General features: G+C 47.2%; 2 protein-coding genes across 5 annotated transcripts in view; both read right to left on the bottom strand.

Moving 5' to 3' along the window:
* The window catches only part of COL9A3 (collagen type IX alpha 3 chain), a 43,846-nt gene extending 33,700 nt beyond the window's left edge, over positions 1-10,146 (bottom strand). Inside the window, exons 1-5 of the mRNA XM_068150081.1 lie at positions 9,902-10,146; positions 8,631-8,699; positions 3,463-3,498; positions 2,815-2,886; positions 2,011-2,064 (exon numbers count right to left, since the gene is read on the bottom strand). Of these exons, the coding sequence (XP_068006182.1) occupies positions 2,011-2,064; positions 2,815-2,886; positions 3,463-3,498; positions 8,631-8,699; positions 9,902-9,967 (297 nt within the window). The 5' untranslated portion in view covers positions 9,968-10,146. The remainder of the gene's footprint in view (positions 1-2,010; positions 2,065-2,814; positions 2,887-3,462; positions 3,499-8,630; positions 8,700-9,901) is intronic.
* A 1,854-nt stretch (positions 10,147-12,000) lies between these two features.
* On the bottom strand, positions 12,001-27,246 carry OGFR (opioid growth factor receptor). Of its 4 annotated transcripts, XM_068150076.1 has the most exons (10): positions 26,987-27,246; positions 26,593-26,794; positions 24,446-24,499; positions 21,519-21,563; positions 19,992-20,054; positions 19,584-19,668; positions 19,004-19,082; positions 18,121-18,187; positions 17,313-17,461; positions 12,001-15,625 (listed from the first exon to the last, which is right to left on the bottom strand). In XM_068150076.1, the coding sequence occupies exons 1-10, from the start codon at positions 27,229-27,231 to the stop codon at positions 14,050-14,052; spliced, it is 2,565 nt and encodes an 854-aa protein (XP_068006177.1). In that variant the 5' UTR covers positions 27,232-27,246; the 3' UTR covers positions 12,001-14,049. The 4 variants fall into 4 exon arrangements, with proteins under 4 accessions (XP_068006177.1, XP_068006178.1, XP_068006181.1 ...); XM_068150077.1 differs by lacking the exon at positions 24,446-24,499; XM_068150080.1 differs by lacking the exon at positions 26,987-27,246 and having other exon boundaries at positions 24,446-24,494; positions 26,593-26,788.
* Between the last annotated feature and the right edge of the window lie 201 nt (positions 27,247-27,447).

Here is a 27,447-nt window from a genome sequence, read left to right as displayed (position 1 = left end):
ACCCAGCTTGCTCTTGGCTAAAACAAAGGGATTTTTAATGGGAAAAAAACCCCAAACATGTAGGCTTGTGATCAGGCTCTAAAGCAGAGCCACAAGAAAAGCTAAACGCTGCTAGCAAGGGGAGCATTTCAGACTCAAACCATTTTGGTATTCACAGTGCTCTGTCCCTGCTCAGATATGTTAGATTGATGAAGCATGGCACAGACTGGAAAAGAAACCTTTAGCAAGACCATATTAACACAAAGGGCTTTCTGTATGCTTCAGCTTCACCCTGGGCACTCCAGGGCAGAAAACCTTTGTGTTTTCACAAGAAGTCACAGAGCTGAGCACAAATTCAGCCCCACAACACTCAGTAGCTACCTCTTTATTTCAGTGATTCCTGAGACTGGGACTTTAAATTGAGTAGCAGAAAAGAAGTCAGGACAACAGTGCTGTCTTTTTTAGAGTGCTAGAGATTTATGCTTGGGGTTTTCCCCACCCCCCCCTCTCTTTTTCTGGGCTTTTAGGAGACCAATTAAACCAATTTTCCAGATGGAGACCACTGACCTTGAAAAGCTCCCATAAATGACAACAGGTCTCAAGTCTGCCCCATGCTGCTAGAGTTAAGAGACATGGGAAAGCATGTCAAACCAGAGCATGTAGGAACAGCAACCACGCTTGTGTGCTTCTGCTGAACAGATGAAGAGGAAGCTCTTGTGCCCAGGAATTATCTGCTCAATTACTCTTCAAACTAGGAGCTTATGTGCCAAAGTGGGCACGGGCAAGCAGCACCACTGAACATAAAACAGGGGCACAAAGCTGCCCCCAGTCTTCCATGTGTGGTCCTGAACTTTTCTGCTTTGGAAATCAGGGATCAGTTCCCAGAAAGTGCTGGACTCTTGCCACAGAACATCTGAGAGGGGTCAGGAGTTTGCAGCTCTGGAGCTCTGGGGAGAAAGATGGGCATGAAGGAAAGCAAAGGAGATGGGTTTGAGTGCAGTGGCAATGGATGGAAGCTTGGAGCTTTGAGGAAGATGCTTGGGTCCTGCCACTCAGCCCTCCCAGTGGCCATGGGAAAGGAAGAAAAGTGCATCAAAGATGCATGGCTCTGCCACTCATCCCTTTAACTACATGAGGCAACTCCCAGAGTTTTGAGCTTTGAGTTAACTCCTTGGGGCCCCAAATGGATTATTGAGCCATACTGAACCTTTTTTAACCTCTGCACACACTGCTGTGTGTTCAGCCCCAAGTTCAAGAGACCAGTCAACCAGCTGTGGATACAAGCTTCATCTTTGCCCACTGGGAGACAGGAGAACAGCTATGCAGCATAAAAATCTGTGCTGAATGGCTCACTCATGTTCAGCTCTTCATGTCACAGGGAGGCCTAAGTGGCTTTCCAGCCCTGTTGTAGCTGATCTGAAGGACATCTCTAACGTGTCAGCTTGTCATTTCTCTTTCCCTGTGGTGCCCCTTAGCAGAGCTGTAATATGCAAGAAGCAAGAAAAAAAAAGCCCTCTTGTTTCTTGCTAAGCTGGCTGGGGAAGTCTCTGCCAAAGCAACTAATAATGTCAAGCATATGGACAGCCCTGGAATTAACAAAAGGCAAAAGTTTAAACAGTTATTGCACAGTAGCAGTAATTATAAACACAGCAGAGCTGCCCACTCAGGCTGCAAATAAAGGCCAAAACCAGCTTCACTTTGACAGACTTTGCAATTAAGTCTATTGACTGCTTCAAGGAACTTTTGAGACACTCAAAATGCCACCACCAGAGCTGTTCTGCATGGGTAATCCCATCACTGAGGCTTCCAAACCTATTCAAAGCCATGTGGAAAGAATCTAGATATCTCATGCCCTGCCTAATGAAAAGCCATCTGGGGCTTCATTTCACAGCTCCAAGTAGTCTGCAAGGGTTTGCAGATAAATAAGCTGCTGTCATCCACACCCAGCTGTCACCAGGCTAGAATGGAATGAGGCATCCTCGACACAACCAGCGACAACCTCCAACGTAAAGGACCTAATGGGATACTCACACGGTCTCCTGGAGGCCCATTTGGGCCAGGTGGGCCATCAGTTCCAGTTAAACCCTATGAAAAAATGAAAGAGAAGTATAAACCCAGAGAAATAAGAGCTCCAGGAAATCCCTGCCACTGTCACCAACACAAATCATGGGGATGCCAAGCCCCTAGGGAAGCTTCACTGTTTTATTTCTACTTAATGACAAAGGAAAGGAACAAATTCCCAGGGCTGTCCCCCATGCATTGTGTGGATGAACAGCACCAAGTGGGCTTGTTACTGCTGTTCACTGAGTTGCTGTCTTGTAGTTTCAGCTGTGGAAGCTGCTTGAACGCTTCCTCTTGCCTGATGCAGAAGAAAATGTGTTAGCTAAAACCTCACCCACAGTCAGCTACCGTGGCAGTAAAGTTGGGAAGCTGGGGAAACTTGACCTTGTGCAGCTGCCTGCTGTAGGGCAAACCCCAGGGCAAGGCTCAGATAATAAATGAGGCTGAATTTCTGAATTAAGGCTCAATGGGTTTGCTCCAGAAGTGTCAGCTGATGCCCATATTCCTCCAGATCTGCCCAGTGCACCTCTGCAGAACTGCAATGTGTCATCATAAGAGTTCTGTCCAACCAGTTATGCACCTCCAAACTGTTCTCCTACTCCTTAATTCAGTCAAGAGGTGCTTTCAACTCTTAACATTTTCTCCTGATGGGCATGACATGTAGATCCAAGACCCACTTTGCTTTTCCAGCAGACACAGAGAAGGCTAATGAGATACTTCAGGAAACCCTCTACATGGCTATGTGAAATACTTAGAAGACACCAAAATACTCACATCCACCCCAGGGAGACCAGGCAATCCAGCTTCACCAGCTGCTCCAGGCTTTCCTGGTGCACCTTTTGGCCCCTAGACCAGGTAAACAGACTTTTATTTTTACCATCATGAGAAGATACAAGCTACAAGATGGGGGTTCATGTGTTACTCTCCCAACATGCAGTATGGAGGAATTCTTGCAGAGAGATGAGCCTTGCCATGAATCCAGATCTAAAAGCTAATTGCACTGCACTGCTTTGGCTCAGTTCCACACACAGTTACTCATAAGGTCCTTCTAGTAAGGCCCTTTCTACCCAAAGTGCCCAAAGCAAGGAGCTGTGCCATCTAGTACAATTTTTAGCACCCCTTGGCAGGCTGAGAAGCTGAAGCAGACCCAGACTGATGCCAAAAGTAACCATGAATATGTGGCTTGGTGCCAGCTGTGTTATACAGGTGATAGGTGAGCTTTATTTCATGCATGTCCTCCACCAGCAATGAAGCAGAATGTGGTTGTGCCCAGGACAGTGCTGAGCACCTCCACTCCTATGTACCCCTCATGGAAATTCTGCTGCAGACCCAGGTGAAATCAAGCCAGCAAAGACTTAGCTCTTGTATATTGTTTCCTGCTCCAAGGAATGAACAAGTCAACATCAACCAAAAAATACTTACTGGTGGGCCTGGCAAACCAGGAGGGCCTGGCTCTCCCTAAATGAAAGAGAAGAGACATCAGTGTTAGTGCTGAACCTCCTCCTCTTGACTTTCTGCAACAATGGTGCTCCCATCTGTCACGGTGCCCAAGCACACTTCATGCACACTCCAAGACTCACCATGCTCAGCCTCATGAAGCTGATGCTCTAGATCCTGCTACCCCTAAAGCAGGGGCAATTTGGAAAGCCTTTTCCATGTCTACAGCAGCAGATTTGGTGGAACCCACATGCTCAGCTTCCCAGGGAGAACCAGGGCTTCTCAGCGGTGTCCAACACCTCCAACACTTTCCAGACCTACTTAGGAATTATTTGCACGTGGGCTCGGCTGCAAGTGGGCCAGTGAGGAAGCTGGATGGCTATCAAGGCTTTCAAACCTCTTTGTGGTGAGACAGAGGGACACAGGAGCTGGGGGACTATCAGAAGGTGAAGAATGAACAACCTGTCTACACAGATTTCCTTCAGAGGACTGAACTCCGACAGGAGAAGCAAATGAACGAAGCCCCCAACTGATTTCCACCTAATCCAATTGCACAATCTGGATTCAACCCAAGGTTTATGAAACATTTCAAAACCACTCTTTTTTTTTTCCCCCCCTCTCTCATCCTCATGGAAAAATAACTTTGAAGAACAGCACCAAAAGTCTTTGGGAGAGAATATGTTTTAAAGCCTTTGAATCACTCCTAGCTCACCCAGCTGTACCATCATTCAGGAGCTCAGTGGACCCCAGACAAGAAGGTATCTGTGGTTTATTGTTAGTCCCCCAAAAGAAGCAATCATCTGTGAATAGCAGGAGCTTGGCTGAAGCTCAGTTTCCCATCTCATCTCATGGAAAAAACATTTTGTGTCCCAGTTCCAGATGTCTACATGAGGCCCTCCCCTCCCAGCTCTAGGACAAGGGCAGTAAATATTGTGAGAAGCTCAGGTGTCAGGGGTGAGCAGAGGGGAAGGGGCACTCTGATTAACCCTGGAAGAAGAAAATCCATAAGGCAAAAAAGAGTGGCTATTAACAAGGCAAGGCAAGAAATAACCCCACCCCCACCCTGGGCCTGCTAATTGGGCTTCAGAAGGCAGCAGGCAAAGGCATGGAATTTAGAGCATGTTTCTATATTTACCATGTCAGCAACTGTGAAGTCTGTGGGCAAGTCTCTCAAGAGTGGCTGCCTTGATTTGCTCAGGCAGGGATTTATGTACTGCAGTGGTCACCATCACCAATGCACAGACCAGAGGGTCACTGAACAGAGGGATCTTTATGCTCTGGTTTGCTGAAGCAACTCCTTTGCTGTCCCTTGCCCACAGGGCTTCCATAAATAGTTATCATTATCATAGGTGGGGAAGGGCCCCTGCCAAGGAAATGAAAGGAGCAGTTCTTTTGCCGTGAATGGTTTGAAAAGGCAGCTGGACATGGCAGCAGAGGTGGTTTGCTTCCTCCTCCATCACTTCATATTGCCAGTTCCTTGCCTTTTTTTCTTGCCTGCACGATGGCCATCCATACAGCAAGGCCACAGCACCAGCAGAGGCTGCTCAGGACCATCTTAAACCTTGATCCTGCCCTGCTGGGCCCCTGCCAGACTCTGCAGGAGCACTGAAACTTCAGTCAGCTGAATCAAAAGCCTAATCAGTTTTTACACCCCTAATGGCAGATCCCTGGGAATTAGAGGCAAAGGAAATGCTCTCCTGGTGCTAGGGGAGAGGGAAGGAAGTACACTCCTTCTCAGCAAGGCAAGCCAAGAGAAGGAAAGTGTGTGTGTGGGAAATACTAAATAAAGCAGATTGATTTGTGGAAAGTGACAATTGCTTATTAGCAATGTGGGGAACTACAGCCCCAGAAATAATTCAGGGGAACTTGTGGATAGCTCTTCCAATCCCAAGATGCTGCTTCTATTCTTGGGAGGGAGAGGTTTTGCTTGTTTCTGAGTAAGGAACATGAAGCATGCTAAAGGCTGCAATTAGAAGATCTTTCAGGGGGACTTAACATTGCAGCTCCCCCTGAAAGGCAGGAATGAAAGCAGCAGGTCCTAGAAACTCTGCTGATGGGGTTCATGCAAGGTTTGTTCAGAGGTGTCCTGAATAATTCAGCTGGGTGTTATGTACCACTCACTGCTCACAGGAAGGGACTGCTGAACACTTCAGCAGCACTCACCCAGCTCCAAGACCTTCCAGTGCCCCTGTGCTCAGCACTGGTCAGGCCACACCTTGAGTACTGTGTCCAGTTCTGGGCCCCTCAGTTTAGGGAAGATGTTGAGTTGCTGGAAGGTGTCCAGAGAAGGGCAACAAAGCCGGGGAGGGGTCTGGAGCACAGCCCTGGGAGGAGAGGCTGAGGGAGCTGGGGTTGCTTAGCCTGGAGAAGAGGAGGCTCAAGGGAGACCTTCTTGCTGTCTACAACTACCTGAAGGGAGGTTGTAGTCAGGTGGAGATTGGTCTCTTCTCCCAGGCAACCAGCACCAGAACAAGAGGACACAGTCTCAAGCTGTGGCAGGGGAGGGTTTAGGCTGGATGTTAGGAAGAAGTTCTTCACAGAAAGAGAGATTGGTCATGGGCTGCCCAGGGAGGGGGTGGAGTCACCATCCCTGGAGGTGTTTAGGAAGGGACTCGATGGGGTGCTTGGTGCCATGGTTCAGTTGATTAGATGGTGTTGGGTGAAAGGTTGGACTCAATGCTCTCAAAGGTCTTTTCCAACCTGGTTAATTCTATTCTATTCTTTGCACGCAGCATTCACCCAGAGCCATCTGTGAAGATGACCCAGGTGGAGTGGTTTACAGAGTTCAGGAAGCTTGCATAGAGGTGGGTCAGAAAAGTTCTGATTGTGCTTAAAAAACACACCAGACAACACCACCAAACCACCACCTCATCACTAAATAAAAAAAGAAACATAATCATGGTTTTATTCTTTGCAGCAGTAGAGTTGACACAGCCACTGGGACTCCACATCATCCTCTCCCTGCAGAGCAGTGCTGGATTTCCTGGGTCTTAAGTTTTGTGGAAGGCACTGCCTATTAAAAATGGTAGCACTTAAGCAGGGAGGCTTCAGGACTCTGCTCAGCACTGGCCACAGCTCTGAATCTCATAGAATGGTTTGGGTTGGAAGGGACTTTTAAAGGTCCTCTAGCCCAGCCCTCTCCTATGCAACTCCTTAAAGGACTCAATGTCCTGTTGAAAAGCAGAAATCATCTTGGAGCCTGGCCCTGAGCAGCTGGACCATCCCATGTTCCCAGGGCACCTGACACTATCTATCCCCAGGAGACACTATCCCTAGGAGGGATGTAGATCAACCCTGTTCAAATGAGAGACTGTTCCTGTAGAGCCACAACTCCTGCCTCAAACTGGGACTGCAAGACTTAGCACCTTAAATACTGTAGAGCCACAACTCCTGCCTCAAACTGGGACTGCAAGACTTAGCACCTTAAATACTTCATTCAGCTCTTTGATTTTTTAGGATTAAGTTCTTCATATTAATTAGATGTTGTTATTTGGGTCCTGTCCCTCAGGGAGCCTTCCAAAGCTTTTAGCAGTGGCTAAAAGGTGGAGGTTCATGTGACCAGCATCTCCCCAGGCTCCTGTTTCCAGAAGTGATGCTGCTGCTGTTCCAGAATGAAGGTGTAAAATATTCTGCAGGAAGCAGGAGCTGACCAACAGAAGGACAGGGATGCTGCCTGTGATTGCCTGTATGCAGAGGTTGCTTACAACTTGAAGTCTGAAGGGCTCCCTCCCTCCTGCAAATCCTCTTTTGTTACTCTGCACAGGGCTCTGAGCAACCTGCCCTAGCTGCAGATGCCCCTGCTGACTGCAGAGTAGGTGACCAAAGGTCCTTTCCAAGCCACCCTGTGACCCTGTACAGGAAGGCTGCAGCCCACCAGCCACAGCAGTGTCCCGTGCAGCCATCCCAGAGACTCACTGCTGCAGAACATCAAGGTGTGCTCTGCCCTCTTCTTTGCAACCTTTTATCACTTCATGAAAGAAAAGGGGAGAGGAACCAGGTCTGAAGATTTCACTCTACAAGCCCAGAGTGAGATTTTTCAGGGCAACAGTCTCTGTTAGTCAAAGGGCCTAGCTGCAGATCAATGAGGTTCTCTCCTCAGAGCAGCCTTGCTCACAGAGCCACTATGAAAGCTCACCACTGCAGACAAAACCCCTCTTTGTTCACCATATACCAGGGAACTCATATATCTCTTTTTTTTCACCTTCTTATCCAAAAGAAAATGAATAGTTTTTTTTTTTCCAAGGTTGTTTAAAGGCCCAGTTCCAACAAGCTTAATTCAAAGGAGCTCTAAAACACCCTCCCCTGTTCCACAAGCAGCCCAGAGAGACAAGGACTACTCAGACTGAATACTGAAGTGGGAATCCTGCCTTTTCCATTTGATGTGGTCTTGTTGAAGGTCCATCTTCTCACCCACTGCCAACTACAGCACACAATTCAGTCCTTATCCAGCAGAAACACAGAAGCAAAATGTCTCATTCCCATGAAACAATCAGTTAGAAGTAACAGGACAAGTTTTTCTCCTCCAGTAAGTCCTGTGGTACAGAGTCTTCTACCTCTGCAGCAGGTGTAAGAACTGCTGCTGAAATAAAGGTGCCCATTTCATTTGCACTTAAAGCAACTCATGAGGCAGATTCTGACCTCCCCTGTGCCACTGTAAGTTAGGGGTAGGCACAGTGACCACATTGAAATAAAACCAATGTAAGTTACAAGAGTGTCCAGTGCTGCAGTCTCTGAAGGCCTCTCCAGAAACATGAAGGGTCACATAAACCTCTCTCTGAACTACAGAACATGCAATGACTGGCACACATCACAACCATGCACTCAACTGCATTACGTCCCTCCTCTTCCCTAGACACCAGGAGAGAAATATACTGCCTTGCAAGCAGGGTCACAAATCCCAACCTCTGTCCTGAACTCTCTCTCCAGTCAGGGGATTGATCCTGCAAAGAACCTGAGGCCCCTCAGCACCTCCACTCACTGTTCTGACTCTGGCAAAACCAGGTCTCTTGTCACTAGGCTGGATCTCCAGGTCCAGCCACCTCTGAAAGATCGAGCAAAGGCTGGGGCTCTGCCAGACAAGGGCAGCTTCTCTGCTCAGTGGGCTCTGCCTCTGCTCCACCCCTCTCACCCTCCCTCTGCCATACGTCACTCACGTCAATTCCATCCTTGCCAGACGGTCCTGGGGGTCCTCGTGGTCCAGGAGGGCCTTGTGGTCCTACTCTCTGAAAGGATTAGGGGAAAGAGAGAGAGAGGAGAGTTTATTTTTGCATCAGAAATGAAATCCCATGTGGGCTAAACCAGAAAGCAACAGCCAAGTCCTACAGCTTAACCCTGAATCTGCACTAACCCTCCATCCTTCAGGCCCCCCTGTCATGCTGGGTGGACTCAGAGGAGCTCAGGAGCAATGCAAGGCTCTTTGAGCACATTCTTAGTGCTCCCATCTTGTTTACCTAGTGGCTTATGCTGGAAACCAGAGCTGGTTACTGGGCAGCAAATGGATGTGGCTGTATAGGAAACAGTTCTTACTGCCTACAGGCACTTTTCAGTTCGGGCAGAGGAGACAGTTAATTCCCAGTTCCAGTCTGCTGGGGTGATGAAAGAGCCAGGTGGACACCACTGAAGGCAGGAGAAGGGGAAAAATCTCTTTGAGCAGGAGGCCATTTGAAAAATCTGGGGCTTCAGAGAAGTTCTGAGGTGTGGGGAAGGAAAGAAAGGTCCAGTAAGTGACTTCTGTATGGAGAGGGCTCCAGAGAGCAACTTGCTGTACCTTCAGTGAACAAAGGTTGCACTGTAGAAGCAGCTCTGCTCCCAGCAGACGAGGGCAGCTCTGAATCCCCAAACCAGACTGCAAAAATTCCTCAGCAAGACAATGAAAAAACCTCAGTGAGGAGTTACTTTCCCAGGCAATAATATAAAGACCAGAGAGGAAAGTTAACTGTAGCTGCATGTCTGAAGTGAGCAAGGGTTAAAGGAGCTGTTTTACAAGTCTAAAGTGTGAAAATTGATTGAGGGAGGGAAGAAGAAATTCCAGGTCAGATGGAGACCCAGATCAGAAGATAAATCCCACTGGCAGCCCTATTACTTCACTGTAAAAGAGAATGGTTTCTCTTACATCAACAGGTCTCCCCTTTCCCAAGGCTTTATCTTTCCTGACTGCAGTCCTGAAGACTTTCACAGAAAGCACAAAGCAGCACTTTCTACACAGTGAAGATACAATCTAAAGCCTACCCCTGTGGGTACAAAACCTGAGGTGCTTTTGCCAGGCACTCCCTGGGTAACAGCACAGGCAACAAACACTTCAAATCAACTTCAGCCTCCTGTCTATTGCCACATGTAATGCTGCAGCTATAACATACACAGATCACTAAGTCTTTACCTTGTAGAATTTCTTTCTTGAGCATAAGACATAAATGAGGCTTCTTACCTGAGCTGATGCTGTGGCTAATAGCTGACACAGAAAGAGAAGCCCAAGAGTGGAGAATCCAGCCATGGTGCCTAGGCTCTGCCTCTCTTCACTCCTCCTGGGCTGCTAAACACTTTCCCCTCCAGGGTCCAGCAGATCCCTCCTCCTGGGTCTCAGCTTACAAAGGAGAAACTCCTTGCCTCCAGATAAACCTGTGGCTCCAGCTGGAGGGGCAGAGCTCAGGAGAACTGGCAAGAGGGGCTGAGCTGGGAGGAGAGAGGAGATTTGGGAAAGAGGTGGGAGAAGGAGGGGGAGCAGCAGTCAGTCAGGAAGAGAAGCTCTCATTCATGCCCTTCTGGGCAGCCCCAGCCTTGAGCAAACAGGGAGGGAGCTACAGAAAGGCCACACTCACAGACGTGCCACAGGAACAAAATCAGGCTGTTCCAGCTGAGATAAAAATGTTCCTTAGGTCTCACCTGGACCATTTCTCAGAGCCCATCACCGCCTCAGTGCCAGACAGATAAAAAGCAAGAGAAAGAGAGAGTGTTATTCAGTGCCTGAGGCTATCTAACTTCACTAGAGAAACTAATCTACCTGCAATGAGTGCAAGAAGCACTACAGGGAAATGCACTTACTGCCTTGTGAGATGGTTTAACAACTCTGGAGATGCACTCACAGCTGCTCTTGCTGTGGGGTTTCCTTTTTGTTCTGTTGTCTTCCCAGGGAGATCTAAAGAATGACAACAGATTTCTTGAGAAAGTGATGGATCCTGACTGGAGGACGGATGACTGCTGACAGATACAAGGAAGAAGTGAAAGGAGAAGCCTTCTGAGAGCCACAAAGAGGAACTGCCTTTGAAATATTTGCAAGGAAGGACCAGGATGACAGTTCCCAGCAAGGTGAGCCCACATGGCAATATATTCACAATGACATCTCCTGCAAATAGCTTTGTGCTTCCCAGTATTGATTAAAGCCATTTTCATCCACAGCAGGGCCTGGAAGTGGAGACAAACAGTGGCAAGATTCATCAGGCTTGAGGTGACACAACTCATTTAGTTAGCACTAGGAGAGAAGCAGAAAGAGAAAAGCTTAGAAACTGAAATCCCAGCTTTGGGTTTGGCATCCTTACACCAAGAGGTTTCTAGGAGCACACAGTGTGTGCCTGTCCAGCTCCCCAGGAACAGCTGGTTCCACCAACCTCAATAGAAGCATAAAGTTCCCACAAGATTCTGCAGAGCAGGCAGCTGAGGGCAGAAAAGGAGTGTGTGTCTGTATGTCTCTGGATGGCTTCAAAGCAAATTGGATGCCTTATTAGACACCACAAACCTCAGAGGAGTGTGGTGCAGTCTCATGAACTGCTCTGCAGAGCTGGTACCTCCTCCTTCATACTGAGGCCAACTAGCAGGGAGAGAGGGCAAAGCAGATCCAAATTCCTTGGTCACACATTGTTGTTGCAAGCTCAGCCTGCCCATGACCAGCAAGAGAAGAGCCCTGGGAGTATTCATCTTCAACTCCACCTCACAGGCCAAGGGGAGGACAAGCCCTCCTCTCCTCTCCTTCCACATTCCCAGGCAGAGGGAGCAGAGCTGAAGGGACTCAGCAACTTACAGAAGTGATCACCTCAAAAACACTCTTGTGCTTGTGTCCTAGGCTCACTAGACCAAAGTCTCCACATGCAGGCCAGGCAGCTGCCCATCTGAGAAGCTCTCAGAGCCAGCAGGCAGAAGTCATCCTTGCTGGCTCTACAGAGCATCAAACACACACCTGGGAAGATGGCAGCTTAGGGCCAAGACAGGGAACATGGAAACATTCCAAATCACATCATTAAACAAAAAGGATGGAGTGGGGATGTCTTTCCCCCACAAACATTCCCTTGCCCACATTTCAGAGGTGGAGGAATGCTGAGCATTATCTCCACATGCAACAAGCAGCAGGTTAATCTCATGGTGAGTCCACCAGACCTCTGCTTTATAGCTGAGCTTGGGAACACCAGACAGCCCCAGGCACCCACTTGCTGGAGATGCCCAAGCAACAGCAGATGGCTAGAGGGTGTGACGGTGATGGGGACAGATGGGGTCATGTCCAGCCCTCAAAGACAAAAAACCACAACCAACAAACTGTAAGTGGAAACTGGTATGCCTCAAAGTCATGCTTTAATAGGTGACATTAATGTAACAGACTGCAGGATACAGCTCCAAGTGCTGGAAAACATTCTGTGAACTCACTGCAAACACCTACACCCAAAACTCTACATCTGATCATGACAGGGAACAGCTTGGCTTGAGCACTCCAGACTAGGGCTCACAGTGAACTCCCACATCAAACACAGAACCCAAATCACACATCACCATAATAAGATTTATGCTCTGTGCCCCAGCTGAGCACAATCTTCACAATGGAAAGCTCATTAAATAAAAAAAGTGACTAGAAATCTGTACAAAAAAGCCATGATTAACAATTTCTTTTGAATCTTTTATGAAAGATTTTCTTTTCCCCCTCCCCCTCCTCCCCCCCAACATCTTCAAGTATTTACATCTGTAGTTAAGTGCTGTCCTCACTGGCTATTCAACTCCATTTGTTCATAAGAAGAAAACCCAAACAAACCAAAGCAAATAACCAAACCAAAGTTTTTCAAGAGCATTAAAAGCCTTTTTTCCAGCAATGTGACCACAAAAGATAGATGTGAAGCTTGCAGAACTTTCACTCCCACACATGTATGTGGCATCCTAGAGCAGGACCCACGGGGAAGGCAAGTCACTGATCAAATTCCTTGAAAGAGGAAACTTCCTAAGAGTTGTAGCAGAGAGGAAAAACCTGAACATTGTGCAGCTACTGCAGCAGCTCCATGGCAAGGTGAGTGAGCCAGCCTCTACCATCTCCTACACAAACCAAAAAGCAGCTAAAAAGCCCCAAACCAAACAAGCTGAGCAAACAGCAAGTCCAGACCTTCTGGCTCTTGAAAATGGTTTCCTCTGCTGTAAATCTCCAGGAGTAAAAGTGCTAAATTGTTTAATGCTCCTTCAGACTTGGCTGAGTATTGTGTAAGTCAGGCACAAGAGCTAACAGGGAGGTCAGGAACATTAAGGCAGGCAAATAGCTGGCAAGGACTCAAAGTAAATTCTTGAGGGTTGTAAATAAATGAACCAGACAAGCATACCTCCTCCAATTAAAGTTTCAATTAAGTGCCCCACAAAGCCCAGTGGCTGCCAGACATGCTGCACTCGAGCATGCCCTCACTGTCTGACACTCTGATCATTAGTGGTAAAACAATCCTGCCCTAACTAGGAAGTGGGAAGAGTCTGACACAGCTAACTCCATGCAATGGGCTGGCAGAAAGGTGGCCCCACAGGCCACTGAAAATGAACAGCAAAAATGCAGTGGCAAATGCTTGCTCTTGTTTTGGCAGTTGAGGAAGGCAGGTCCTTGAGCATGAGTATCTGTGAGTGACTATCAAGGGTCTGAATGTGGTGGAGAAGAACTCTTCTCTTGGGGAGAGCTCTAAACAGCTTGATGTGAAGCCTGAAAGTTTCTCCTCTTAGAAATCAGCAGATAATTCATGTTCTTAACAACTCTAGCAAGCACTAAAAGAAACTTCTGTGGGGGATAAAGAGAGCAAATTACTCAGCACTTTGCACCCTAGAGAACAGCATCTTTCAGGCAAACAGCCTCTCTGCCAGGAGGAAATCTCCCAGGAAGGGACAGCCTTTCAAAATAATCAACAGAACTTCAATGGTGATAGAAAGGCCTGGCAAATTAGGTCATCCTTACGTTGAAAATCATCTGTTTAATAAACACTGGACCAGCTCAAACAAGGAAACAGATCACTTTTCCTCCTCTCTTAAAGAAGGGATATACCAAAATTGAAGTGCAAAAATCCCCATTGCTCCAAGGTAGTCCTGAACATCAGATAAAAAACAGAGCAACAGGACACACAGCCTGTCTGTGAGGGTGACTGCATGAGCTTTCCTCTTTAGGGTAACCCAGGGGTGAAGTTACTACATATGATTAAAAACTGTGTGGAAGGAAGTCAGACAGGGGCTAGCCTGGATCAGCCCAAAGAATAAGCAGTTTATTCTCCTGGGTACTTCTGCTAGCCAAATCAGTACAGCTGGCTCCTGGCAGTTAGGGCAGTGTCATCTCTGCTTGCTCCAGTGCTTGCCATGCTGGACTCACTTTGCTGCTACCTGCTCTTCAGAAGGCTCTGCTGCACGCTCAGAGCTTTCAGGTTTTTGTGTTGCAACCCCAGCACTGTCTTCTTCAGGACAAGTGGATGCCATGCTTTGCTCAAGACTCTCCAGAACTTGTTTCTTGCCCATGACTTCTGCTTGCCCTTTTTCACTTGCATTTTCTACCTTTTGATGCCGTTCTACTGCATCTACCTCGCTTTTGGCTTCCAGGAGCATGCTGTTACAGTGGTGCTGATCACCCTTGGCTGTGACTTTGTATCCACTCGACTCCAAGCCATCACTTACTGAAGAAGACAAGCCAGCCTCGGGGAGCTTGGAAGCAACCAGGGGTCTCTCAGCCCCAGGATTTGCATCATTGCTACTCTTCTCACTTGCTACTTCCCTACTTGCGTTCTTCTCACTGACATTTCCATTTTCAGCCTCGGTGCTTGCAGCAGATGGGTTTGCCTTGGCACTGGAGGCAGAGGGCCCCATGTTCAGGTTTATGGCCAAGTTGTAGGTTTTGCCTCTGGATGCTTTTTTATCAACTTTCCTCCGTTTTACAGCGGCATCAGCGATCTCTGGCGCCGCCGAGCCTTTGGTGCTCGCATCGTGGCCTTCCAGCATTGCTTGGTCCTCCTCTGCTCCCGAGAGGGGGACTGGGGAGGGGATCTCTGCATCGATTGCACACTCTCCTAGGTTGCGGGCAATGTTTTCAATGTCAGGGCTCTTCAGGGCTCCACTCCTTTTAGTATCTGCCAGATTTGCATCCAGCTTCCTCTTCTTGCTCTCCTTTGTGCAATCATTCTCCGCTGTACCTTGCACTTCTTCAGCATCACTGTTTAAATCCTTCTCCTCCCGCTGGGTAAGTGAAGCTTCTTTCTCGTCTTCGCCATCTCCTCCCTCATTGTTTAAATCCTTCTCTTCCTGCTGGGCAAGTGAAACCTCTTTCTTCTCTTCATCATCTCCTCCCTTGCTGTTTAAACCCTTCTCTTCCTGCTGGGCAAGTGAAACCTCTTTCTTCTCTTCCTCATCTCCTCCCTCGCTGTTTAAACCCTTTTCTTCCTGCTGGGTGAGTGAAACCTCTTTCTTCTCCTCATCACCTCCTCCCTTCAAAGCACATTCACTTATCTTCTCTTTGACATCATTATTCACTTCAGGCTGCAAGTCTGCAGCATCTCCAGCTTCCTGTTCCTTCTCTAGAGCCTGGCTCTGATCCTTTTCCACAGAACTCTCAGGTTTTTCACCAGGAGTTTCCTGTTTATCTTCAGCCTTTTGGTGCAGCTGTGACTTGGCAGAGCGGGGTCTGTACTTCAAGAGTTTGTCATGCGGCCCCCACACGAAGCTGCTTTGAGGTCTGAAGTGTTGCCAAGCATAGTGCACCAGTTCCCTTCTCTCCCTTTTGTTTCTGATGGTGAAGAGGAAATAATCCAAGGCACTTTTCTTGACATTTGGTAGTGTCTCCTTAACAAGAGTTTCTGTGAGGAAAAACTTTACCAAGTGCACTTGATAGTGTTCATAACCCATCTCCCCCAGGCACTTCAGGATGCGAGTGATCCGCAGATTGTTGTGGCTGAACCTGAACGAAACAGATAAGGGAAGTGAAAGCCTCACAAGTCACTACAGACCTCTGGGGCAATGCCTTACTGCCTGTTATCTGTTAAAGACTACTGACAATGCAGATGGGAGCATAAGCAGGCTTACATTTAAAGCACCTACTGCTGCTGCCGGCCTTCAGTAGCACCCTCCTCACCCTTGTTGGGCTGCTCAGATTAACCTTCTCAACTGCTTGAAAAGCTTCTGCCTTTCTGCATCACCTACCAGCAGATGACTGACCCAGTATTGTGGCTGTTATGTCCAAGCAGCCCAATATCCTGTCCCTGACCCTGCAGGGTAAGCCTGTAGAAAAATGTAATATGAGCATGCAAGGGTGCTGCCAGAAATCCCTGACTTAGGGGCTCAAGCTAGACACAGCTTTATTTGTCTTTATATTTGACAGGCTTCAAGTGAGTCTTTCTTTCAGGAGTATGCCCAGTCCTTGCAGAGCCCTTGTTAATATCCCTGGGGTTCTGGAATATGAAGGGTCATCAGTAGCTCTGTAAGATCTGTAACAATATAAGAACACTACCATCAATCTGCAGAGCACTTCTTGACCAAGGACTCAAAGCCTTTTCCACACATTGAGGCAGCTTTATAAACCATCAGGGAAGCCTATGGCAACACTCTTTGTACTTCAACAGAATGCTACAAAGACAGTCTGGCTACCTGTGAAAGTATTTCAATGATTCCTGCTTAAAATACAGTTTTAAAACACAAGCTCTGCCACAGTGAATCTTAACGTGCCCAAGCCTCTTTCATATCTCAGGAGACCAACATGATGAACACCTGCTGTTAACAGCTGCACTGGATATGAAAGTGTGCTGGGTCACACCCATCCCAGATGGATAAAACCTGATCCAGGTGAACAGAGGGACTTGGTTTCCCCCTTCCAGGAGGAGGGGTCCCCCAGGTCAAAGGTGGTCTATTCCACTCCCCCTTCCTCTGTCCAGCAAGCCCATAAAAAGGAGGACACTGCTAGCATTTGCTCTCTTCTTCTACCTCCCCTGGTCTAAAAGACATCAGCTGCTGCTGCTTTCCTGCACTGGCCATGTGGTTGGGCCTGGCTTTCCCTCTCCAGGCTGCATCCATGCTTCTCTAAAGGACTGAAATCCATGCACATCCAGGGAAATACAAGGCTATCAAGGTTTGGTTTTCTGTGTTTTCCTATTCATCCTTATCCCTTGCCCTTGTAAACCCTCCCTGCTACTGCTATATATATATATATGCTTTGTTAAAAAAATTTATTTCTCTTACTTCCAAACTGACTCCAGATTACTACTTTGGTTTTGTAGCTCCACCTCCATCCCTTTTCACTTTCCTTATCAGGAAAAGGGGGAGGAGGGGAGGGGCAAGGGAGGAAGTATCAATTTGCTGTCATCTGAGCTCTTCAACTCCAGTGAAGGCTCAAACCACAACAAAACGAAAACCAGTCTCAACTAGCTCCCTTGTACTCATCACTAAAGTCACCTAGAGTGTGGTGCCCTACTCTCAGAGGCTGAGACAAGTTGAAAATACTTCAGAGCTAGCTCATGTTTTTGTTTTTCTTTTTAAATCAACAAAAGCCTCCATTCCTCAGCAGCTGAAGACTGTCTTTGACTTTTGACTTGTTTCTTCTCAGAGAAGCACCTGGCTGTAGCAAACAACCAGAGGTATAAACAGAAACTTACCGATTCAAGTTTTGAAACCGTTCAGCCCAGTTCTCTGCTCTCCTGAGCTCTCCAGTTTCCTCATTGACCAGAATGATTCCATAAAATCTCAGCATGAGCTGGTAAGCACGTACAAACCTCTGCATGACTTCCTTGGACTTCTTGAAGGCCTGAAAACAAGACAGACCAATGAGCACAAGGTGCAACTCCCAACTTCCCCGCGCCGGTTCAAGTGGCACCCGAATCATCATCAAGGCTTGAGGCTGCGAGAGTTGGGGCTGTTCAGCCTGGAGAACAGGCAGCTCTGGGGAGACCTCAGAGCAGCCTTCCAGTACCTGAAGGGACCTACAGAAGAGCTGGGGAGGGACTTGTTACAAGAACCTGTAGTCTTAGGACGAGGGAATGCTTGCAGAGGGGAGATTGAGACTGGAGATTAGGAAGAAATTCTTTCCAGTGAGGGTGGTGAGACACTGGAACAGGCTGCTCAGGGAGGTTGTGGATGTCCCCTCCCTGGAGGTGTTCAAGGCCAGGGTGGATGAGACTTTGACCAACCTGGTCTCATGGAAGGTGTCCCTGCCCATGGCAGAGGGGTTGGAACTAGATGATCTAAGTTCTTTCCAATCCAAACCATTCCATGAATCCATGTCACTGGTTTGGTTGCTGGTGTAGCTACATGACACAAATGCTGAATAGTGTTTGAGTGAGCTCCATTCACAGTCAGGCCCCAAGGATGCAAAGAGAAAAGCCTACACCTCAGGGGTAAGACATTAGGGAAAAACTAAACATAGCCAAGATCCCCTCATCAAATAAAGGCAGAAACTTTCAATACCTGGATTTCTTTCCAGGTGAGTGGTCTGGCATGCCTGTTCATCCCACGTTCACGTAAAGGGAATAACCTGAAGGGGAAGAAACTTTCAGCCCAGATGAGCAAATCCAACATCCTATCCAGGGCACCCATTTTGATAAAACTAAAAAAAAAACCCAAAACATTCCAAAAACTGTCACCTGAGATCTATATCCTGGAGAACTCACACCTTTACTGACACAAAAATAACTTACTATGTAAAAAATCTCTCCCATAAAAGCACTGCCTACACCAAGATCCTTTGCTTATTTGGATCTCTCTATGGCTGCCCTAATACTTTGTTGTGCACTTATGTGCTCTCTACAACTACCTGAAGGGAGGCTGTAGCCAGGTGGGGGTTGATCTCTTCTCCCAGGCAACCAGCACTAGAACAAGAGGACACAGTCTCAAGCTGCACCAGGGGAAGTTTAGGCTGGAGGTGAGGAGAAAGTTCTTCCCAGCAAGAGTAATTTGCCATTGGAATGTGCTGCCCAGGGAGGTGGTGGATTCACCATCCCTGGAGGTGTTCAAGAGGGGACTGGATGTGGCACTTGGTGCCATGGTTTAGGTAGTCATGAAGTGTTGGGTGATAGGTTGGATTTGATGATCTCTGAGGTCTTTTCCAACCTTATTGATTCCATGATTGTAAGCTGTAAGATCAAGCGTGGCTGAAATCTATTGCCACAGCTCCACTGGAAACCTGTGTCTCCAGATCCCCATGCCAGAAGAACAGAAGTCAAAAATCAAGTTGGGTACAGGTTTTACTTAGGAGTAATTCCCTGCCTCTTTGGGAAGCTGAATTCAAGAACACAAACTGTTACAAGAGGCACAGCTGAAGACAGACACTACGTTCATGCAGACAGTTTACCACTGTATGTAAGAATGGTTATCTTCCAGAACATCATAGTTGTTCTTCCAACATTCAAGCAGGGTGTCAATATACAAACCTGAAAAAAGGAAAGTCAGGCAAGAAGGAATTACATCAAATTAAAGTTAGCCAGTCACCCCAGGAGGCTCATTATCCAGGACCAGGGCATCACATGAAAGCATTAGCTCCTCCAACTGAACAACCTGAGGCTGAGCGTGGACCTTCTTACTGCCAACAGCTCCCTGAAAGGAGGTTGGAGCCAAGTGGGGGGTGGTCTCTTATCCCTAGTAACAAGTGGTGGGATGAGAGGAAATGGCCTTGAATTGCACCAGGGAAGGTTTAGATTGGACATTAGGGAAAATTTCTTCCCTGAGAGGGTTGTCAAACACTGGAACAAGCTCCCCAGGGGGGTGGTTGAAACGCCCTTATCTGAAGGTGTTCAAAACATGCGAAGGTGTTGGGTGATAGGTTGGACTTGATGACCTCTGAGGTCCTTTCCAGCCTTATTGATTCTCTGATTCCAAGCTCCTCTTGAATGCACCCAGCTGCAGCAGAGGTGCACCAAACCCAAGCTACTCACCGTGGGGCAAAAAGCGAATCTCATTCTTGTAAAAGCTTAAGTTCCACATCTCTTCCTCCTCCTCATTTTCTGATTCTACCAAGCCCTGGAGATGAGAACAAGAAATCAGCAAGCAGCAGTCTTTTCAAAGGCACTATTCACTTCCACACTTCTCCCTGTTTTCCCCTCAAGATTGCCTGATGGTTTCTATCTAAATCCTTGAAACGCCCTTCGGGAAGGCAGAGCTGGTTTCCAGCGCACCCCCCCACGCACACCGTCCCCTCTCCCTCACACAAACGAAACCCTTGCGAGGTTCTGAGCCTGCCAACGTAAAGACAAAAGGCTGCCCACAAATCTAGAACGTGTTCCTAAACATAGCATGCAGGGAGGAAGGCCTCAAGGGGATGTTCAGCCTCATTTAGCCAGTACCAGGTAATGATGTCTGTATCTCTGCAGGTCTTTCGCTGCGTTCCAGTTGCGACCACCCGAGAGCTGGAGGAAAGAGACAAATCAGAGGTCCAGAATGAAGTTGTCCTCTGCAAAATCACCAACCCCAAACCCAACCCACTGACTGAATTCAGCATCCACTTCATGGCTCCCACATATGTTATTTCCTAAAGTTAACAGAGAATTACACCTAGTATTCTCATGACCAAAGCCTAAGGTTTCCACAGAAAGTTAAAACCACTAAGACATATTCTAGTCTGGTGGTAAAATATAAGTTGTCTCATTCCTTTAAAAAATATATATAATAAAACCCACACACCCAAAAAAACCCTCAGTATTTTATCAAAACCTATTCATAAAAAGGGTATAATGCACCTGAAATGTTGCCCAGGGGGGTGATGGAGTCACCGTCCCTGGAGGTGTTCAAGAGGGGATTGGATGTGGCACTTGGTGCCATGGTCTAGTCATGAGGTCTGTGGTGACAGGTTGGACTCGATGATCTTTGAGGTCTCTTCCAACCTTGGTATACTGTGAAATCTCTCTCACACATGTTCCCTTGCCTACCACTCCCCAGCACCCCCCCAAACCAGCCCATTTGTTACTGCAGTTGGTTTTCTGCATTCCTGAAGACCTCTTTGGAGTAAGAGAAGTTTGCATCGCCTCCTTTAAACAAAATATTCAGTTTTCTCTCTAGTCTTATGATTAAGGTCTTTACATTTTATGCATCCCAGCTGGCTTTCCCTACAGAAATGGTCAGAACCAGCTGGAAATCCCAAATAGCAAAATGCCATTTTCTTCCTCCACATAAAGGTTTTACAACATGACTAAATAAGCCCTGAGTCACTACAGACCCTAGTCAAGGCAGGGAACAGATTTTAAAATGGCAGAATTGAAGATGCAGAACTGTCTGCTAAATTCAAGGCTTTCCTTCCCTACAGACATTCCTGAAATAAAGAGTTTACCTTTGCTTCACGCTTATAAGCAGCCTTGCTGATTTAGCACTGTGCTGATCTAGACAGTGGACAATAATCATAGAATCATGGAATGGTTTGGGTTGGAAGGGACCTCCAAAGGTCATCTAGCTCAACCCCTCTGCAGTCAGCAGGGACATCCTCCCCTAGAGCAGGTTGCTCAGAGCCTTGTCAAGCCTGACCAGGGATAGGGCCTCAACTACCTCACTGGGGAACCTGTTGCAGTGTTCCAGTACCCTCACAGTGCAGAACTTGCTCCTAATATCCAATCCAAATCTTCCCTTCTCTCACTTCAAACCATTGCCCCTCATCCTATCACTGCAGGCCTTTGGAAACAGTCCCACTGCAGCCTTCTTCTAGGCCCCCTTCAGGTACTGGAAAGCTGCTATTAGGTCTGCCTGAAGCCTTCTGTTCTCCAGGCTGAACAACCCCAGCTCCCTCAGCCTGAGCCACACAGGCATATTAGCTATTTATTTTATTGGTTTTCTGTTCCAATCTCCATCTTCATTATTGCTTATCTCTATATGTCAAAACCTACCTGAAAACCCCTCTGGAACAGTGGTGATGAATTTGATCTTTGCTCCTAGAAACAAAAGGCATCGAGTTGGAACATTTTGAAACCCAACTTCACTAATGAAATATATATATATATATAAATAAAGTAAGAATATCCACAGCAGTGACTCACAACATCCCTATTAGTTGCCAAGTGACAGATTTATCTAGTTACAGCTGAATCTACTTGCTTTTATTCATAATTCAAATTGCTATAGAGGGGAAAAAAAACCCACAACTGTGGTGCCATGTCCACCTGACAAGTAGGTGTCAGGTTCTCCTCATACAAATGTGCTGAATTCATTCCAAATGGAGTATTTGGACAGGAATCACAAAGAACAGCTTCATTTCTCTCTCTGAACTTCAGAGAAACCAAAGCTGCAAGTATGCCCTAATTTAAAAGGCATTTTAACTGATTTACACAAATTCTCTCTTCTTTTTCTTTCCCCCTACAGTGGCTTAGCTCAATGAGAAGAGATTTTTGTTACACTTCACAAGCCACACAGACAGGTCTAATCTTGCTGAGGGCTAAACTATCTTGACCCAAGCCATGAAAGCACTTAAAAGTGTTCTGCAAAAGCAGAAGCACCAAAGTGATGGCTCCTCAGGAATAAAGGGACCCTCCCCACGTGAAGCACAGTGCAGGGTTAGAGCATTCAGTGGCAGCTCACAGCAAGAGCAGAGGCTGTGTGGAACAGGGAGAAGATGCACAGGCTCTGGTAAAATAAGCATTCTAAGAGACTTAGAAGAAAAAAAAAAGCAGTAAATACTCTCCCAGGTGATTATTTTTAGCTTCATTTGATACCTCAACCTCATTTGCACAGAGGAAAATGAAAAAGCACAATCACTTTCTAGACAACGCTGGCTCATTAATTATTAAGGCAGGAACCTGATTAGATTTTCCAACACCTTGTTGTAATGAAGTCATCCATTCAGCCACACTGCTGATTGTTAATACTTGAAATTTATGAAGCATGCACAGTCCAACAGAGGCCATGAAGAGGCTGTGGGGACTGCAGCATCCATAAGAAGGAAAGGCCAAAAGGCCTGGGGCTGTTAGGACTGGAGACAAGCAGACCAAGAGGGGATCTTCTCAAAGCTGATCACCATTGAAAGGGCAGGGTCAAGAGGATGGGAACAGATTCTTTTTTGTGGTACCCAGCAACAGGACAAGGGCCAAAAGGCACAAACTGGAACCCAGGACGTTCCTCACAAACATAAGGGAGAACTTGTTTCCAGTGAGGGTGCTGGAGTCCTGGAGCAGGCTTCCCATAAATACTGTGGAGAGATTCCAAACCTGCCTGGACATTGTGATCCTGTGCAATTTGCTGTGGGTGACCCTGCTGTAGCAGAGGGCTTGGACTGGATGATCCCCAGAGGTCCCTTCCATCCCCCACCACATTGGGACTTTGAGATTTGGGAGATCAAACCTTTATGCACAAAAGGAGGACACCAATGCAGCACTTTTTAAATGACATTCACACACTGTGATTGCCCTGTGCTTTGGTGGCAGCAATTAAATACAGCTCCAGTTGGGTTTTTTTAATGTAATAACTTGTGATGACCTAAAATAATGCCTGTCTACATTGCAACACATTTCCTTTTGATATGTGACAACGCAGACCAAAATAGGTGGTAGAACTTCCCACAGCCCATACAGGATTAGAAAGCCAAGCACTGGTGTCCATCCCCAGAACCTACCCAGGAATGCACCACACAACTATAAACACATCTGACATCCAGGTAAAAAAAACCCAAGTGGCTGAAAACAGAAGACTAAGAAACAAGTTCAGCCAGAACAGATCAGTATTTTTCTCTTCTTCAAGATGGGATTTGGCACTTTGAAGTCCATCAGTGCTTTTGACTTTTAACTTCTGAACTCCAAAGGTGAAATGCTGATACATGTGGAATTACTGATCATTTTTGTTCCCAATTACAGAAGAATCAATCTCCAGATATCCTGTACACTTAAGGGTCTAAAAAAATAGCATCCTTTAACAGAGTCAGCTGGGACAGGCTACCAATAGACTGGCTGCAGTTTGGAAGAAGAACTGGTTTGCTGAAGGCTAAAGCATAAAGACAGAGACAGGTGTAATGCCACGATGCAAAGTGCTTAAGGCTTGTCTAGGAAGAAGCTTGATCCAGGAGAAAGGCATTATGGAGCACAGCACTGGAAAGAACAAGATGGGCAAGCAGACAGAGCAAAACTCAGCTCTCTCTCCAAGCAGGTGATGGTCTTGGGTCTCTACAATAAACTTGTTTCTGCCACACAGAAACATAACCTTCCCTTTCTTTCCAGGTTAGAAAGATAAGCTGAACTGCAAGGCTGAAATTTGCATGCATTAATCAACCCCCCCTTATCTCTTACAGCACTGACAAGCAACCTAAATGGATTTTTCCTCAAACCTGCAACTCATCAGACAGAAAGAAGCATTGCTGTGCATAGAGCATGAGGAAAGCAGAGAACAAAGCTAACACAAACAGGATTTGGCTGAAAACTGAAAAGCAGCTGCAGCCAAAAGGGATGAAGTGGACTGTGAACAAGGCACAGGGATGAGAACAAGGAGAGAACAAGGAGAGAATCCAGGAACAGCAATCAAAACCTCTTGCTGATGAGGAGTTAGAGGGCAGAACTGTAAGCCTCATGATTAAAACATGGATCTGAACAGCAGAACACGAACCCCATGCAACAAGAAGTCATTTTTATTTGAAAATGAGACCAAACTCCAAGGTTTTTCCAACACTCAGAAGCTAAAAGCAACAAAATGCCAAAGAGCTGACAAGACAACCTGCAGGAATTGCAAACTACAGCTATGGGGTAGTTGCAGAGACACAAGTGAAATGCAAAGACAAAAGGAGAGCTTTGAAAGCATGGAGTGAAAAGAATAATAATAATAATAAAATTCTAACCTCAGTATTGAAAAAAAACCTTAGCAGCTTCTGCCACCAAGTATACCATCTAGGCTGAGGGGAGAAGAAGGACAATTAGTGTAACATAAGCAGAAGTAGGAACTGATTTTGGAAACTGCCTTTGGCAGGTTTGTAAATGTATAAATGGCTAAGCAGAAGATTTCACTGGCTCTTTTTCTTGTATTCATTCTCACTGCCCTTAAAAATGCTTCAGGCACTGTCAGAGGTGACTACACATTTGTCACTGAAGGAATAACTCTTTAAAGATGCAGAGCAATATTCCAGGGGCTGCAAGTCTCAGGGGTAACATTCTTCTCTGTAAGGCAAAGCTTGGAAAGTCCTCTCACTGGACTGGAAAAAAAAATGATCCTTCCTTTTACAGCTGTCACAACCCAGAAGTTGCTCTAAATAAAAAAAACACAAACAACCAAACAGAACAAAATAAACAAATCTGAACAACCACCACATTCAGAAGGAACAATCTGAATGGTCCAGAAGCAATAAAACTTGTGAACAAACCCAGAACTCCAGCCACCTGCAACACTGACAGGGTGCCCTCAAACAATGCAAAACACATCAAAGCAAATCCCTACCTCTAGAGTCTTGAAGTGTTACAGCTCTTCCACCTAAAATACTGTGATCTTTCACAGCCAAGGCCCTCGCTATGTTCCCTGCTGTAAAGCCCATGAAGATGCAGATATGGGCATGAACATCTGTTGCATTTCAACCTGGATTTTGTTTGCAAAGAACTGTGAATTCCTACAAAACTGCAGTGTCTGGAATACTCTGCTGCACAGCTTTATTTCACCTTCTCAAAAGGGAGGTTATTTAAACATCTCAATGCTTATGGAAGAAAAAAAAAAAGAATATTCAACTCCTTTAATAATGCACTCACTAGGAAAGGCTTATCTGCCTGTTTATATTCTAAGACTATGGAGGAGTTGCAGAAACGAAACTCAAGGACTAGTTTCTCTTTCCTGTTAAGGGGAGGAGTTAAAGGACCGTAGTGCCTTTCAACTCACCCAGAAGACACCGCAAAAGACAGATGTAATTTTGCATTTGCCAAAGCAGTGCTGTAGAAGAAATTACTGACGCTCCATGCAAAGCTCAAAAAGATTCCTGCTGAAGGCAGGAATCTCAGATAAGCCTCACCAGTCCCTCTCATTTCAAATTAACGTTATTTTAAAGGCACCAGACACAAGTGTTCACATTTTGCAGCACTAACTCATCCATCATAACTGAAGACATACCTGCAGCTTTTAAAACATCAGTGGGCTTTTTGTTTGGCCTTTTTTTCCCAGAGTTGTTTTAACCAAAACCCCCAAATCTAAATGAAATAAAAGAGTACAGCTCCTTTTTGAAAGGGAGATGTTACGTGATGGCTTTTTACCCATGGCGCAGAAGAGTACAAAAGGTACAAAGATAGCAACAATAAAGGTGAAAGGAAGGAGCTGCTGAAGAACACCAATGTCATAACATCAAATCCAGGGGCTATGAGAAGGCAGTGAGCTGGCAGGTACCACGCAGGAGACAGAACTTGTACTTAGGGGGTGGAATATCCAGCCTATTGGGAATGGTGGGCAAAGCAATACATTAAAAGCCGGCTCACGGGAATCTAATGGGGCTATGAAGTCACAGCACACCTTTGCCCTCGCTACCCTCAAAGCTCGGTTCTTAAGGGGCCAGAGGTCTCAGCTCCTTGAGAATTTGCTTCATCAAGATGAGGACAGAATTATAGTCTAGCAACCACTGCCAAGACAACAAACCTCGGGGTTCCTGTAAGTCTTTTAAGCTGCTCCAGCTCCTGACAGAGAATCCGGATACTAGAGAAGGAGCCCGAATACAGCGACTGCACACAAAGTGAGTGGCCTGAGAAGATCCACGCGTGCACACCAGTCTCAAAGTATCCCGGTCGGTCCCACGGACTGCAGTAGCCCTGGCAGCAGCACTCCAGACATCTAATCGCTTGCCTCTGCAGCCGCGAGGGAACCGCGGCGAGCGGCGCGGAGCAGGAGCCGGGAGCGGCTGAGGAGCCCGAGTAGCTCAGGGTGGGCAGGGAAGACACTCTCTTATGCCGCCCCACCTCGGAGGCCCTGCTCTGTGCCCTGCTTCCTCTCCGGGGACCCTCACACGGCCCCGGCACCCACCTGGGCCTGCAGGGCGCCCCGCGCCCAGCTCGACACCGGCTGCTCCCCCACATCCTCCGGCTCCTCCTCGGCTGCCGCCTCCGCTCTCTCCGGCTCGCCGCCTTCGCCATCCTCCTCTTCGTTCTCTTCCTCTTCCTCCCAAGTGGAGTCGTACTGCCAGAAGCACGCCTCGTCCTCCGGATCGTCCTCCTCCGCCCTGAAGCTGAACCAGGCCGCCATGAGAGCGGGGCGGGAGGGGAAAGGGAAAGCGAAAGGAGCGGAGGGGGCCGCCCGCCCGCCCAGCACAAAGCCGAGCACGTGTGGGGAGGGGGGAACGGGGGCACAGGAGGCACCGGCACGCCCCGCCCCCTTCTACGGAGCAGCACCTCATTGGCGGTCACCCTGTTCGGCGCACCTCATTGGCTGGCGTCCACGTCGCATCGCGGTCCCTGCGCCCGCCCGCTCCCTTTCCGCAGGTAGCCGTGCGGCAGCGCATCTCCGGGATCCTTCCTTGCGGCGCGTCCGCCTGAGGAAAAAAATGTAAATCTGTTCTTTTTCATCTATCCTGTCACTGGGCAGCAGCATGGGCTCCTGAACAGGCTGTATACCCCTCGCCCAGGCCACACAAAGCGACACCGTAGTAACGGTAGCTGTCCTCATCCCGTCTTGATCCACTCACTTTCATGACAGATCTGTAAACGACATAACTACTGCTAGTTTGATAATACCAAATAAAATCGTGTTTTTCTTAAACACCAAAATAAACCCCTGAAGCTTCCTTACATAGAATTACAGAAGTTCAATTTGTACCCACCCAGAAAACCTCTGAGCCACCTGTAGCATCTCTATCGCAAACAGATCCACAGAGCTCTTCAG

The sequence above is a fragment of the Melanerpes formicivorus genome, unplaced genomic scaffold, assembly GCF_026170545.1.
Source record: "Melanerpes formicivorus ecotype bairdi unplaced genomic scaffold, bMelFor1.0.p_v2 SCAF_19, whole genome shotgun sequence".
Classification (NCBI taxonomy): domain Eukaryota; kingdom Metazoa; phylum Chordata; class Aves; order Piciformes; family Picidae; genus Melanerpes; species Melanerpes formicivorus.
Note: the sequence above shows the minus strand (reverse complement) of the source record. Positions and strands in the feature narration are given on the sequence as shown.

Excerpts from the sequence above, each read along its gene's own strand:
- OGFR (XM_068150076.1), bottom strand. The coding sequence starts at position 27,231 with ATGAGGACAGCTACCGTTACTACGGTGTCGCTTTGTGTGGCCTGGGCG. Across the intron at positions 21,564-24,445 it reads GGTTTTTTTTCAATACTGAG|GAGCAAAGATCAAATTCATC; the intron begins GTTAGAATTTTA and ends TTTTGTTTCTAG. Across the intron at positions 15,626-17,312 it reads CGGTTTCAAAACTTGAATCG|GTTCAGCCACAACAATCTGC; the intron begins GTAAGTTTCTGT and ends TGTTTCGTTCAG.